Below are 15,243 nucleotides of genomic sequence, written 5' to 3' on the forward strand. Positions count from 1 at the left end.
ATATTTTGTTAGAAAAATGTTGTGTTTTTGTTTTATTGAATGTTTTGATATTTGGCTGGGGGGTGAGGATTGAATCTGCATTTTATGTTTTCATGGATTGAACTTTTTCATCCATCATATCTGTATTCTCATTCACGTATATTATTTGTTAGTACCCCGTCCTACTTCAATTTCAGATATTTGTTAGACCCATCTTCCGGAGAGACCACCGCTCTACCAATTGACCAACTAGGCGAAAGGAGAGGACGTTAAGTAAGGTACATTATTCAGACTTGGAAACGTACGACTTAAGCACACCTGAACTTAGTGACAGCCTACTAATTCAGGGTATTTTTCAAATCAATATGTGATGAGAAATGTGAACTGAAAAACAAAAGAAACCTATTTCTAAGGCAATTTTAAGTCATCAAGATGGTAAAACAGTAAGGAAATTTAGACCTCAAAGGTATTAAAAGTGTAATTGCTTGACGAAAAGCATCGAAAGAAACAAACTCTACTGTTATATTTGTGTTCCTTTTGGCGGCTGCCTTACCTCAGATTTAGCTGAGGAAATTGATAAAAATATGCCCTCTCTTTGAGAGTGATCAGGTAAAGATTAAATAAATTATTTTTATTCTGATTCTAAAAAGCTTACGCCACCACATGCACTTCTAAAATCCATTTCTTGCAAAGATCCTTAATCAATTTCTGCACACCGTAAGAGTTCCTACACCTTATTTTAATCTCCGTTGTGGTAACTGAGTCTAGTGGACACAACATGAGTGTTGTGAAAGGAGTAAAGATATTTTCGGAGAAATTTTAACACTAATGAAGTGCACTCATGTTCATGAAAAACATAACACTTTGAAAGACTAGAGATAGGAAGTTCATATTCACAGGACATGTTCATTAGTGTGCTCTGTGGAAACGATTAGCATTTCTGTCACCTAGGTTCAGCATGTGTCCTGTTGCCTAGTAGGTACTGCTTCCTCCATGGGCACTGATAACTTGCTCCATACGTGATGGCATCGACAGGTATAAGGCGTGAATGGCGTTCTGGGGTATAGCCGTCCATACAGCATTCACATGGTTCCACAATTCATCTTTGGTGGTTGGCATTGGGTCACAGCGCCGCACCCGTCGTTTTACCATATCTCACACATTTTCGATTGGCGACAAGTCCGGTGATCGGGCGGGCCAGGGCAACAGTCTGACATCCTCTGATAACAAGAAGGCACATGTTCGTGCAGCGACATGTGGTCGCGCATTGTCCTGCTGATATATGGTGTCTGGTGTGTCGTGCAGAAAGGGTATGGCTACGGGTCGCGGGATGTCATCCACGTAGTTCACACTAGTCACAGTGCCCTCGACACGCGCCAACTGTGATTTATGGTTGTACCCAATATCACCCCACACCATAAGGCCTTGAGTTGGCGCTGTATGTCTTGCGCGAATTCAGTCAATATGATGACTTTCCCCCTATGTGTGGCAAACCAAAATGCGGTCATCATTTTCAAACAAACAGAACCTGGATTCGTCCGAAAACCCTTTCTGCTACCATTCCTATCCCTAGTGACGTCATTCCATACACCATTGCAGTCTAGCACGTTTATGCACATTAGTCAAAGGTAGGCGGAGAAGTGGGCGACTCGCCGGTAACCCAGACCGTTATAAACGGCGACGGACTGTCACTCCTGATAGTGTACGATGTGTTACACTGTTCCACTGTTCCACTGTTGCGCCAGAGCCGAGGAGGACGCAGATCTGTCCTGCAATGCCATTCGGATGAGGTGTCAATCTTATCGTGAGGTGGTCTGGGTGGTGCGACCAGACCCATCTCGTCGTGTTCTACGGCCTTCTGTGAATCATTCTGTATTCACCCGTTGCACTGCCGACACACTTCATCCCACACGAGTATCAATTTGCCGGATGGATGCATCACCTTCTCTCATGCCAATAATGCGCCCTCTTTAAAACTAACTCATTTGACGTTACGGTTCTCGCAAACGTCTGCGAGGCATCTTGCACGTCTCCTCAAGTCACACTGATCCATTACCTTCGGATTATGGCGGCAACGAGAGCCGCAGGCACATTTTACCTGTCGGTGGTGGTGCGCAGAAATATCGATGAGGACCTTGAACCTGAGGGCCGATATGGTTCAAATGCTAATCATTTCTTCAGAACATACTAATGCACATGCTCTGTGAATATGAACTTCCTATCTCTAGGTTTTTAAGATGTTCTGGTTTTTATGATCATGAGTTTACTATCCTGAAAACTGATTCTCCAGTTTGCGAATGACCCAATTTCTAAGGAGTGCGTCACTGATGATTTTGCAGAAGAAAAGAATCGACATAACGAATTAAAATTTATAGTTGGGCCCACGACAGTCGGAGTCTGACATTTGAGCGACGAAAGCAGTAACTACGAAGTACGCTGCGTTGTCATAGTTACTGTACTTCCATCTGTGGCATATCACTCTTTCATACAGGCTGAATACGGTATTTAATAAAACATGCAGGCCTTATACAATTCAATAAACTTTGACCCATTCCTAAGCCCATTCTAATAATTCCAGCATTTAAGACAGAACACGTCACTGCCGATAAATATGACGTTTCAAAATCTCCAAAAACATAAGTTTCTGAAAATAACCTCATCAAATGCACATGTTAAATACAGAATAGAACTGTACAACTAGCCACTTAACTTACAATATTATGAAACTAACAACGAAAATAATATTCAAAAAACACAAACGTAAATATGTAAAGAAGCAACAACTAACACAGCTAACACAGTACCACTCCGAATAATAACACAAAAGCGACTCTGAGCAAGACAACCCGCGTGGCGATGGCTTCGTTAAATGTGGCATCGATGTTATCGTTGTCATAGCAACAGAACCTTTTCAAGCAGCGTTAGTCAACTTTTTCTCACCGGTGGCGCTAATGTCAGACTCCAACTCTCTTCGGCCTTAGTATAGAAGGAATTTAAGTGAGATGAAGATATTAAGAATATACAAGAGCATTTCATAATTTTGCATGTAATACTCTGGTTGTTTGCCTGAATTGTGATTTTAACTGTATTATTAGTAGCAAGAGAAAACGTGTAACGTCTATCCTTCCTCGAAATACACCCTTTGTCACTGAAGTTCATACAAGTTGAACAAAAACACTGACCTCCGTCTCTTCAGTTTGCCTGATGATACCCTACCACTAAAGTACTAATGGATATGATTACTTTAAATTAGTTACCTGAGAGTAACAAATCCATATAGAGTATATTTTCTCTGTAATTCATTCCTGAAGCGTAAATTGGCACACTCTCAAGTTTTGATTGCCCTGCTGAGGAGCTCAGCTCGCTGGCCTCTGACTTACTTCCTATTCAATCCGGTGGTATTCGTAGGTGCTAAAATACGTGAGCCTCGTGTCAGTAGATTTACTGGCACGTAAAAGAAATCCCGTGGGACTACATTTCGGCACCTCAGGGTCTCGAAAACAGTAAAAGTAGTTAGTGGGGTGTAAAGCCAATAACATCATCATTTCATTATTTAACGTGGTTTCCACACTGAACTCATACCATTCTGCTATAGTCACCATCACTAACGCCGGAGCGTATTGCATCGTGTTCACCTTACAAAGCAGTCGTCATCGTAGAATTTATTCAATAGGTGGCGTAATGGCCAGCTCCAGATTTGATCTAGTAGTAAACTTGTTTGGCCTTCGTGTATACCTCCTTCTTACGGTTAAAGCAACGTGGTCTGATACAAAAGGGTGCCGCTACCGTATCTCTCGGGATAACACGCAACATCTTTCCACGAGATCATAGACCATGCTTTGATAATGTTTACCTGAGGCGGAGCTTTCTGATACTCTGTTCATAAACGTTTTGTATGGTATATTTGGTATTGCGATACATGGTACCAAAGACAACACTGTACGCGCTCCAGACCACCGAAAATCTACCGGATGGACTCAAAACTTAACGATATAGTGCAAGAAGATTGTGTGGCTTAAAACTTGATGTTTTGATCCGAACCGCAGTGTCAGCTTACTCGATCATGTCACTCCTTCCTGGTGTTGCCAATGTTCGTAAACATCAGGCATTGTGTATTAGACTTTCTTTAGATCATTCACACGTCTCTGTAGCGTCTAGTTTATACAGTGTTATTGGACACAGATTGGAAGTCATTCAGGAAAAGAGGAGGAAGTATTACGACTAGCTTATACTGACCTCTGAAAGGGTCATATATTTGTGGTAAGAAATCGATCCTTCCTTTAGACGTGGAAACTCGTTCTTCTTACTTTCGTCCAACATCCTGTGAATAAAAAATCGTCACATATTAACTTACACTAAAATGTAACTAAAATGGAGCCTCTGGCTTATTTCGAACACTAAAAAATGTCATTTTACACCACTATAGTAAAATTGTCCAGAGAAACAAAATATGTTTGAAAGTATCTATCGATTTCAATGAATTGAAATTCGATTTCCAAGAAAATAACATATGTTTAATTTGATTACATGCCAAACGAAAGTAATGTCAGCAGGGAAAGAAACCTAAGAGAATAGAATGTCAGGTTGGGAATAACAAATTGGAATACATAGGTTGTATGAAGTATTAAGGATGTGTTTTCTCCCAGGAAGGTACTACAGTAAGAGAGATTGAATCAAAGTGCAGCAAAACCAATGCAGTGCGCTCCAAGCTGCGACCAACAGTATTCTGTAAAAAAGAAGTCAACTCCAGGAAGAAATTATCTTTATACCGATCTGTTTTCAGACCAACTTTTCTCTACGGGAGTGAAAGCTGGGCCTCGAGAATTTTATTCATAAATTCGAGGTAACAGACATGAAATAAGTTAGAATGACTGATAGTAAAAAGGTGGGGAAAATGGCATTTGGGTACACGGAATGAGGAGATGAGGGGATATGGAATGAACTGGAATGTTGAAAATGTACGTATAAACTGACTTCGGGGGTAGGGTCATGTGAGGCAAATGGAGGAGTGTAGGCTACCAAGGGGAATATTGGACTCGGTCATGGAGGGTACGCGAAGTAGATGGAGATCAAGATTGCTACAGTTAGAGTCAGTTTCAAATTATTTAAGAGGTGCGGAAACGAGGGTACAGAGCTAGTTACAAAGAGAGGATTGTGGAGGCTTTTAGTATATAAACAGGGGCTAGCAGACTGAACACTGGAAAGCGTAATGACTTCTATAATGAAGATATATATTGAACCAAACCGTATCATATTTATAGGACCAATATTTAACGCAATATTTGACGGGACACGAAGGCCGGGATGGCGCAAAAGCCAACTTGGAGTCGCTAGGGAGGCCGCGCAAGGAAGCACGGGCATGGCCAGAGGCAGAAGAGAGAAAGAAGATCAAAGTAAAGGACAGACAGACTCGAATGTTTTTATTCGGTTTACCCGCCACCACCCTTATGTGAAGAAACGCGGGAGGAGAAAGGCCTGGTAAGGTATGAAAACCTGGTGCTTAATGATGTCTGTGAGCCGACTTTCACAAGAATAAAATTCTGTTAACTGTGCTCGATGTCATTAATATTCATTTCCTGAAGGACCGTGGGAACGTTTATACAGCCCTCCACATAGGAGTAGCGTCAGTTTCTTTGTGATTTCCCTGGCTTTGCTTGGGATTTGATAGCGTATACAAGAGGAGATTCCAGGAGACGCCCGGGGCTGTAGAAGACAATGTGATACTAGGTGCGTCGTTGGGCCGCAGCAGCTAAACAAAAGCACAGAGCAAATTGTAATGTGAAAATGGGAACTGGTATTTACTGGACATAACTGAATTATTACATCAAAGCATCTAAGTGTATTTATTTATTCATCTGTCATGTCGACATGTTGATCCAGCCGTTATCTGTATTATCGGCCATTGTTGGAACTGTTTCCTAACTGTGGAAGTTACCAGACCAATTTAATTCAAGTTATCTATCCATTATTGTCAGGCATTTGACTGGACTCTGTAATGCGCCGAATTATCATTTGTAACTTCTGCGCATTTTCGCGGTGCACGCATTGAATTATGGGACTGCCTACTCGCCTAGCTCGGTGTGAGCTCAGTAGTCTGCTTGCGCGACTCTCCAAGATGGCTGTGTTGTATGAAGCTCCCAAGCAGACGGCTTGCCGAGAAGGGAAAGCTATTATAATGGAGTTTGACTCCGGCGGTTAAAGAGTAATGTGAGAGCTAGGCCCTGTTATTTTTTTTAAGTTATCCAGTGTGCTCCAACCTTAATATTTTCTTAATGTAACATGTAAACTTGGTGCAGTGTGTTAACCGTTATCGGTATTAAAAGTTTCAAGTGTCTTGTAAGTTTGGATATCTTTACTCCAAGTAAGTACTGAAAATTATAATTTATTGAAGGGATCCCATTCGTTCAGGCACCAGTGTGAGTAATTTCATCGCGGACATGAGCAACATTATAAACGACAATTTTGGTATAGTGCAACCTTGTAAGCAAAATTTGATATCTGTTTGAACCGAACCGGTTGGAAAAAGAAAATTTAATGTAATGTAGGGAGCTCGGGATCGCTAGTTATGCATCTATGGGGTGATATTTTGTGTAAGTGATTTTGTCTTACGTTTTTGTCGGGGTCCATTATTGCCAACTGTGTTTTTGATGTTCATTATGATGACGATTATTATTATTATTATTATTATTACTTTTATTTTTTTTTGGTAATTCATTTCGGTGCGTGTTTTCTCCCTTAGTTTTTTTTCTGGTTGGTTGTAATTGCTGTCTGATTTTGTCCTATTGCCTTCGTGGCTGGTTATCTGTACGTAATGATTATCGCGTTGTTACGGGCCTTAATTAATGACACCTCATATTCGCATCGTAGCGCATTCCACGGCCCCCTCTGTTCTAAAGTATGTAAATCGCTGGTGAATTGATTAAGTAAGGCTAATGTAAACTGGTACTATCACCTCTTGGATAAATAATAATAATTATTATTATTATTATTATTATTATTATTTTAATAACTTAAAACCTTAAAATTGAAATTTGCTGGTCGAAATTAAGTTTAATAATGGGAGTTTTCTTTCGTTGTCTTATTATCTTTTCTCCCATTGTTTGGGTTCCTTGCTTTTGTCTTTATTACGTCATGTCACCCCTTCTTATCTAATCTGATGATACGTTAATATTTTGGGTGGCTTTGATGATTATTATGGGATCTTGGCTTCGCGTCGGTAACGGGTAGCTCTTGTTGGGTATGTAAATCGTGGCTGGTGGCTTAATTATTTTTATGAGTGCACCGTTAATTGTAAATTTCCTTTAATATACTTCATTTTGTTGGGATTGCTGTGCACTATTATTTTATTGTGTTTTCATCTAGCTCGTTTCTTTTGTGTAATGTTTATTCGCGGTTGGACCCACTAAATTTTCTTCTTTTTCGTGTGTCCTTGTGTGCGTCTTGTAACTTAGTATTTTAGTAGTGTAGCAAATTTCAGTTTTAAAGTGATTTTATGTCGCGGGCCCGCATATCGGTTGCAACCAATTTTTAAATAATATTATTTTCTGTATGTAAGGTAATGAGTTATTAATGAATTTTCAAACCTTAATTTCGGCGGAAGCCTATGTTAATGTGAGCTTCATTTCTCCTTAATTTCAACTTTATTTTAAAATACTGTTTTCCTCATCTAGTTTGATTGCATTTTTAAATTTTAGAAAAAGAATTATATATTTTTTTTATTATTGTTCTTATTTTATACCATTTTCAAATTACATTTGCTTAGTAAATTTTCTTCATTTCAAATTTATCTGGTGTGTCATTTAGTAGCTAGCAATATTTACCTGGCAACCTCTCAAAGTTATGTAAGATCCTGGCCTTTTTAATTCTCGCTTTGCCTTCCACGCTTCATATTTTATGCTACTGCCTTTCGGTAAGTATTGTGCTTGTTTTCTTCTTGATGTTTGTGCTTTTCTTTTGAATGTTTGGTTTTCTGATTGGTAAGGTTGCAGTAGTGAGTGGTAGCATTCGCTGTGGTTGTTGTTGTTGTTCTAACAACCTTATAAGTTGCCCGGGTCAGTATTGCTGGCTGCTAAAAGTGACCAACCTTTTAAACAAAAAAATTGTAAAACTGAAATGGACCAAAATAATTCCTTCCTATGTATGTTTCATGTTTGATCGAAACTTGCTTGTCGCTGCCTTCTTGGCCTTGGAGTATGGCGTGGCTCTGTATCTGTGCACTTGCTGCTTGTTTTATTTACCATGTTCCGTGGTCATGGAATCCTGTTGGTTTTGGGGTCTGCTTATACTGTACCTGCCATGTAGGGGTAAGTTGAAGACCATTCTCACTTTTATTAATAATTAATTTGAAATATTTACTTAATCTGCTTTCTGATTTTAATAATTGAAAGTTTCTTCCACATTTTACCTTAATGATGCGATGTTCTTTGACCTTGTTATCTGCAGCTTCTTGGTATACTAGCCCTTGCTGGAATTGCTGTGCCTGTCCTTGGTGGGATTTACTTGGATTAATTTGTGTTGGGTTTTGGAACTGTTGTTGTGAGCCTGATTTAAATTCTAAGTGATGTTTTTATTCCAGTTTCATCCATGGTCCAGAGTGTGTGATATGAAATTGTATTGTAATAATATTTTCTCTTGCAGTGACTGTGTACCCACCTCGCTGTTTGGCCTGAACATGTGAAATTGATTTACAATCTTGACCCATGGTGACTCTCTCCTTCCACTTTTATTTTTACCGTTCTGCCTTGTCCAGGTTACGATGTGTCATGTGTTATTATTCTGAGTTTATTTAATGTGGTGAGTTCTCATGTGTTGGTGATTCTTGCTTATGTAGGCCTATATTGGTTCATATCTGGGTCATGTGCTGTGGGATTTCTTCCTATTTTACCTTGTGTGGTCTTGTGCATGTTCCCGTTCTTGATATGGTGTTGTTGTAGGTCTGTATTGAACTCTTGGATAATTATGTCATGTGATTATGGTGTATTGGTGGGAATCTCACTTGAATTTGTTGTGTTTAATGCTATTTGTGTAACCTTGGGCAGTCTTCTTATTGTCATATACCTTGCAAAGCTTTTCCTGATTGAACGGTGATAGGCTACATCTGTATGGTTCATCTGAGATGGTATTATCTTTTTAATTTGATGTGTCCATGTCAGGTAGCTCTGTCAGTTCTGTTGTGGAGTGATTAATTTCAGTACCTGATGTTATTCATGTCTCGTCCTTTTGGTACTACTCATCACCTGTTATTCACCTTCTCCTGCTATGTGCATGTACTTCACTCATGTGGTCTTGTTGTAATGAGGCGTGGTCTTAATTTCTTTGTGAATCTGTGGTTTATTTGACCTGGTTAATTGTAGTCATTGTGTATTAGCTTCTTCCCCTTGCATATTTCCTGTCAGGTGTCTGTGTACTAAACTCTTGCTCTGGGTTTCATTCTCTGCTGCTCATTAGGTGTGACTAGTGTCACGCATGTGTGTGATCTTCTGGTGCTGGTTAATGATTTCAGTTTTGGCCGTGTGCTTGAGTGAATTTTCATTCTTCCTGATTTTTCATTGCTAGTCCTGGTTGGTTGCTCCATGTGTTGATTCTTGATCATCCTTATCTCTCGTTGCTTTACCCATGTGTTGTTACTGGTACTTCATGGCAGTTGTGTGGGTTCATTTCTGAGTTCTGGTGTGGAGTACAGCTGGCTTATGGCTTAAACGACCCTTCGTTTTTACTGTGTCTTCATGTTGGGATTTTGATTGTGAGTTGCGCAATTGTTGTGTTGTTACTGGTGCTGTTCCTTATCTAATTATTGTGGAATCTGTTCTGAAATTAACCTTCTGTAGTAAATCTTCCTTCCTGTTCATTTTCTGTGGGTTATGGGAGTGTAATTGGTAAATCTTGTCATTTTGTGAATGTACACTGGCCTGATCATGTCTTCATTTGATGTCTAGTGGTATGAGAGCTTATGTCGCTTCTGATTTGTATCCGTGGATCAGATGCTGTATATGATCTGCTGTTATTGTGAAAAATTTGTGTACGAGAAATTTTCCTTGTACCTGGTGCCCGTCACTGTGTAACGTCTTCCGTTTTATCTTATTTACATAAGGTATTCCTTTGTTCGTGCCTTCCGTAGTTCCTCATCTGGTTTAGTAAGGTAACCCCTTGTAACTCTGTCGCTTCTGGCTCTACCCTGCATGTTTTTGCAACTCTATATTGTTGCCTGGTTGTCATCTGACTGTTCTGGGTTCTATTCCAATGAGTATGGGATCATTTGGGATAAATCCGGAACTGTCGCTAAAATTCCTTGTCCGTCGTTGGGGTATGGGACCCAACTGATTGACTGAAGGTTCTTCTCCATCAGCTTATGCGCCTTGTCATCGTGTAACCTATCACTTCTTCATCGTTTATATTTTATTATATCCCGTGTATTCCGATTGGCTGGTAGGGTGTCTGTGGTGATTGGCCTAATCACACAGGGTGGACTGTTGTTTTGCCACCATATTATTAGTCCTGGGCTATCCAGAGGTTCTTCCGAACACTTGATGGTTGTGATAATACACCTGTGCTCAGTATATTCAAAGATTATTTATATGGAGAGGTAACTTTCCCTGAATTTTGGCCCTTGTTATGCTGCGTTGAGCTGGTTCTGGTGCACGTAATATCTTTTCCATGTTTTTCTCAGTTGTTCTCTATCGTCCTGACTGTAATTGTTGGCTGTCATGTGGTTGTTGGCCTCGGTAATGGTTGCATGGTGATCTCTTGCGGACACACATTGTGTACACCCCACCATCTATGATTATACCGGTTAAGTCTCCAGTTATTGCCATTGCTTGCTCCTTATTCTGGGTCGATTATCTGTGTGATTGCTACGTTACGGTTGCGGATGGTTGTGTTTATTGTGAAAGTTTCTGCCTCTGCGTCTCCTGTTTTCCTAATCTTCATGTTCTGGGCTACCTGTTTTCTGTACATGGTTTGTCAGTATGTGCTCTGCTGCCTCCATTTAGTAATATCTTTTTGCTCTGTTACCTCCCTGTACACCCTGGTCATTTATCTTTCCTGCTCTTGGTCTTAACGATCTTTCTGGTATCTGTACTGTCCTGTGGAATTATGTAATGTGTGGAAGTATGCTAGTATTTCATGTAAAATAATGTGTAAACTATAATGGTCTTCGACCTATCAAATTGTTGGGTCTATTGAATTTTACTTAACTTGCTGGGACTAAAACCGCTGTAACTTGCCACTGGATTCCATGAGCCACCTTAAATATTCAAAATTACATTTCTGATCTCTTGTGATTAGTCTCGATACTAGTATATTGAAGTCTTGGAATATTTCAGTTGAGTTATTTTTCACTTTTCTTAATATGTAAGCCTTATTCAAAGGTTGGATGGATAATACTATAACTCATGAATTGGTAATTCAAAAAGTTGTGTATGTTTGCTTACTAACCAACAAAAGATGTAAAATAACTAAATTATTTTGGTAATTCTTCAAATGACGATGCAAACTATGTGGTCTGGTATAATGACGTTAACGGTGTTACTTATATGTTTAACTCGGGTGCAAAATTGGAGCTATTATCGCTGGTAAATTTGGACATGTGGAACTTGTGTAACTCCTCGAAACATAATGAAATATTGCTAAGGTGTCCTGGAAACCTAGTTGGAAAAATTTTGTGGTCCCCAACTTTAGTGGTTGAATCATTTACGTTTATTATGGTCTGCTATGTACACTTGGACCCTCTCTTTCTGCTCCTGTGTGTGGTGTTCCAGTTATTTGCGCGCGCGAGCACCCATGCATCTGCTGATCGGAGATCTAATGTGTGTGATATCTGTGGTTCCCTACTGCACTCGGTACTGGTGTGATCAATGTGCTGAATAATGTACTGTCAACTTGTGTGGTGCGTGATGAGACGCTGGCCCCGTTGCATCCCATTCTGTTCACACTCAGCATGTTTGTCTGCTAGTATTGTGTGAAGGTCAACATTCCTGCAACCAAGTAAGACCATTCCTTGTTATTTGAACCTGGAAAAAAAAATTTGGTGTCTCTCTTCCCGTATCCAACGTATGAAGATTTGTTTGGACATTGAAATTATACCATTGGCATGCTATCCATTGTTTTGGACTTGCGCCTCCCCTGTGTTCTGGCTTCGGGAGGGGAGAACTGTAATGTGAAAATGGGAACTGGTATTTACTGGACATAACTGAATTATTACATCAAAGCATCTAAGTGTATTTATTTATTCATCTGTCATGTCGACATGTTGATCCAGCCGTTATCTGTATTATCGGCCATTGTTGGAACTGTTTCCTAACTGTGGAAGTTACCAGACCAATTTAATTCAAGTTATCTATCCATTATTGTCAGGCATTTGACTGGACTCTGTAATGCGCCGAATTATCATTTGTAACTTCTGCGCATTTTCGCGGTGCACGCATTGAATTATGGGACTGCCTACTCGCCTAGCTCGGTGTGAGCTCAGTAGTCTGCTTGCGCGACTCTCCAAGATGGCTGTGTTGTGTGAAGCTCCCAAGCAGACGGCTTGCCGAGAAGGGAAAGCTATTATAATGGAGTTTGACTCCGGCGGTTAAAGAGTAATGTGAGAGCTAGGCCCTGTTATTTTTTTTTTTAAGTTATCCAGTGTGCTCCAACCTTAATATTTTCTTAATGTAACATGTAAAATTGGTGCAGTGTGTTAACCGTTATCGGTATTAAAAGTTTCAAGTGTCTTGTAAGTTTGGATATCTTTACTCCAAGTAAGTACTGAAAATTATAATTTATTGAAGGGATCCCATTCGTTCAGGCACCAGTGTGAGTAATTTCATCGCGGACATGAGCAACATTATAAACGACAATTTTGGTATAGTGCAACCTTGTAAGCAAAATTTGATATCTGTTTGAACCGAACCGGTTGGAAAAAGAAAATTTAATGTAATGTAGGGAGCTCGGGATCGCTAGTTATGCATCTATGGGGTGATATTTTGTGTAAGTGATTTTGTCTTACGTTTTTGTCGGGGTCCATTATTGCCAACTGTGTTTCTTGATGTTCATTATGATGACGATTATTATTATTATTATTACATTTATTTTTTTTGGTAATTCATTTCGGTGCGTGTTTTCTCCCTTAGTTTTTTTTCTGGTTGGTTGTAATTGCTGTCTGATTTTGTCCTATTGCCTTCGTGGCTGGTTATCTGTACGTAATGATTATCGCGTTGTTACGGGCCTTAATTAATGACACCTCATATTCGCATCGTAGCGCATTCCACGGCCCCCTCTGTTCTAAAGTATGTAAATCGCTGGTGAATTGATTAAGTAAGGCTAATGTAAACTGGTACTATCACCTCTTGGATAAATAATAATAATAATTATTATTATTATTATTTTAATAACTTAAAACCTTAAAATTGAAATTTGCTGGTCGAAATTAAGTTTAATAATGGGAGTTTTCTTTCGTTGTCTTATTATCTTTTCTCCCATTGTTTGGGTTCCTTGCTTTTGTCTTTATTACGTCATGTCACCCCTTCTTATCTAATCTGATGATACGTTAATATTTTGGGTGGCTTTGATGATTATTATGGGATCTTGGCTTCGCGTCGGTAACGGGTAGCTCTTGTTGGGTATGTAAATCGTGGCTGGTGGCTTAATTATTTTTATGAGTGCACCGTTAATTGTAAATTTCCTTTAATATACTTCATTTTGTTGGGATTGCTGTGCACTATTATTTTATTGTGTTTTCATCTAGCTCGTTTCTTTTGTGTAATGTTTATTCGCGGTTGGACCCACTAAATTTTCTTCTTTTTCGTGTGTCCTTGTGTGCGTCTTGTAACTTAGTATTTTAGTAGTGTAGCAAATTTCAGTTTTAAAGTGATTTTATATCGCGGGCCCGCATATCGGTTGCAACCGATTTTTAAATAATATTATTTTCTGTATGTAAGGTAATGAGTTATTAATGAATTTTCAAACCTTAATTTCGGCGGAAGCCTATGTTAATGTGAGCTTCATTTCTCCTTAATTTCAACTTTATTTTAAAATACTGTTTTCCTCATCTAGTTTGATTGCATTTTTAAATTTTAGAAAAAGAATTATATATTTTTTTTATTATTGTTCTTATTTTATACCATTTTCAAATTACATTTGCTTAGTAAATTTTCTTCATTTCAAATTTATCTGGTGTGTCATTTAGTAGCTAGCAATATTTACCTGGCAACCTCTCAAAGTTATGTAAGATCCTGGCCTTTTTAATTCTCGCTTTGCCTTCCACGCTTCATATTTTATGCTACTGCCTTTCGGTAAGTATTGTGCTTGTTTTCTTCTTGATGTTTGTGCTTTTCTTTTGAATGTTTGGTTTTCTGATTGGTAAGGTTGCACAAATGTTTTCACAGACAATGGATAGTATTGATCAGGCTCGTCTTGAGCAATTTGTGAAGATTTTTACTTCCTAGAAGTTAGAAAGATTATTCTAATCGAACTGTAAGTGAGGAATCAGTGCGCAGAATTGAACAGTAAACTGCAATAATAAACTTACTCGTGAGAGGGTAACCCACTCGCCTGAAGGAACGAACTATACGCGCGGACAGTAGAATTTGTCAATAGGTTTCCAATTCAGAAGGTACGAGGCAGTAAATCCATGTGCGCTGAGTGTGCGCGAGTAACCCAATTAATAGTGTGCATCGATTGCAATTATCAGCAATACGAGATCTTGTAAAACGAGACGTTCCGACTAAGACAGTTTTGCATACAGACGATAGCACGATTAACCACACCACGCAATCGAACCGTGGACTTGAAGCCAAGGACGCCACCAGCGCAACGATGCCCTAAATTTATGCAGCCAGTACTGACAGGAGTCCAGGACGCAAGACTATCTATGAAAGCTGTTGGTGGAGCTGTGGTGTAACAAACCAGCCTTTGGGCTGAATACCCAACACACATTCAGTGTTACCAGCTTTGGAGTGAGTTATACTCTCATGTACATAAAAACCAGAACACCTTCAAAGACCAGAGACAGGAAGTTCATAATCACAGTACATGTGCATTAGTATGTTCTGAAGAAACAGAAAAAGCATTTGAACAGAATCTTAGTATTAGAGAGGGATAGTAGGCTTCGAATTTCTCTTGGTAAATATGTGTTCACTATGCGTTAAGGGCGATCATGTAAATGTGTTTAGTACTAATGCATGCGTTATTCAGTGTTATGCCTTTACTGACGAGATGTAGTGTTTACATGCACTATGTCTTCTGGAGCTAGAATAACTTTGTTACTTTCTTTGACATGTCTCA

General features: G+C 39.3%; 1 protein-coding gene across 1 annotated transcript in view; it reads right to left on the reverse strand.

The window, feature by feature from the left end:
• The window catches only part of LOC136858747 (carboxypeptidase B), a 121,784-nt gene that overhangs the window by 82,477 nt on the left and 24,064 nt on the right, over positions 1 to 15,243 (reverse strand). Inside the window, exon 4 of the mRNA XM_068225418.1 lies at positions 4,216 to 4,300. Within this exon, the coding sequence (XP_068081519.1) occupies positions 4,216 to 4,300 (85 nt within the window). The remainder of the gene's footprint in view (positions 1 to 4,215; positions 4,301 to 15,243) is intronic.

The sequence above is a fragment of the Anabrus simplex genome, chromosome 1, assembly GCF_040414725.1.
Source record: "Anabrus simplex isolate iqAnaSimp1 chromosome 1, ASM4041472v1, whole genome shotgun sequence".
In the NCBI taxonomy this organism is placed as follows: Eukaryota; Metazoa; Arthropoda; class Insecta; order Orthoptera; family Tettigoniidae; genus Anabrus; species Anabrus simplex.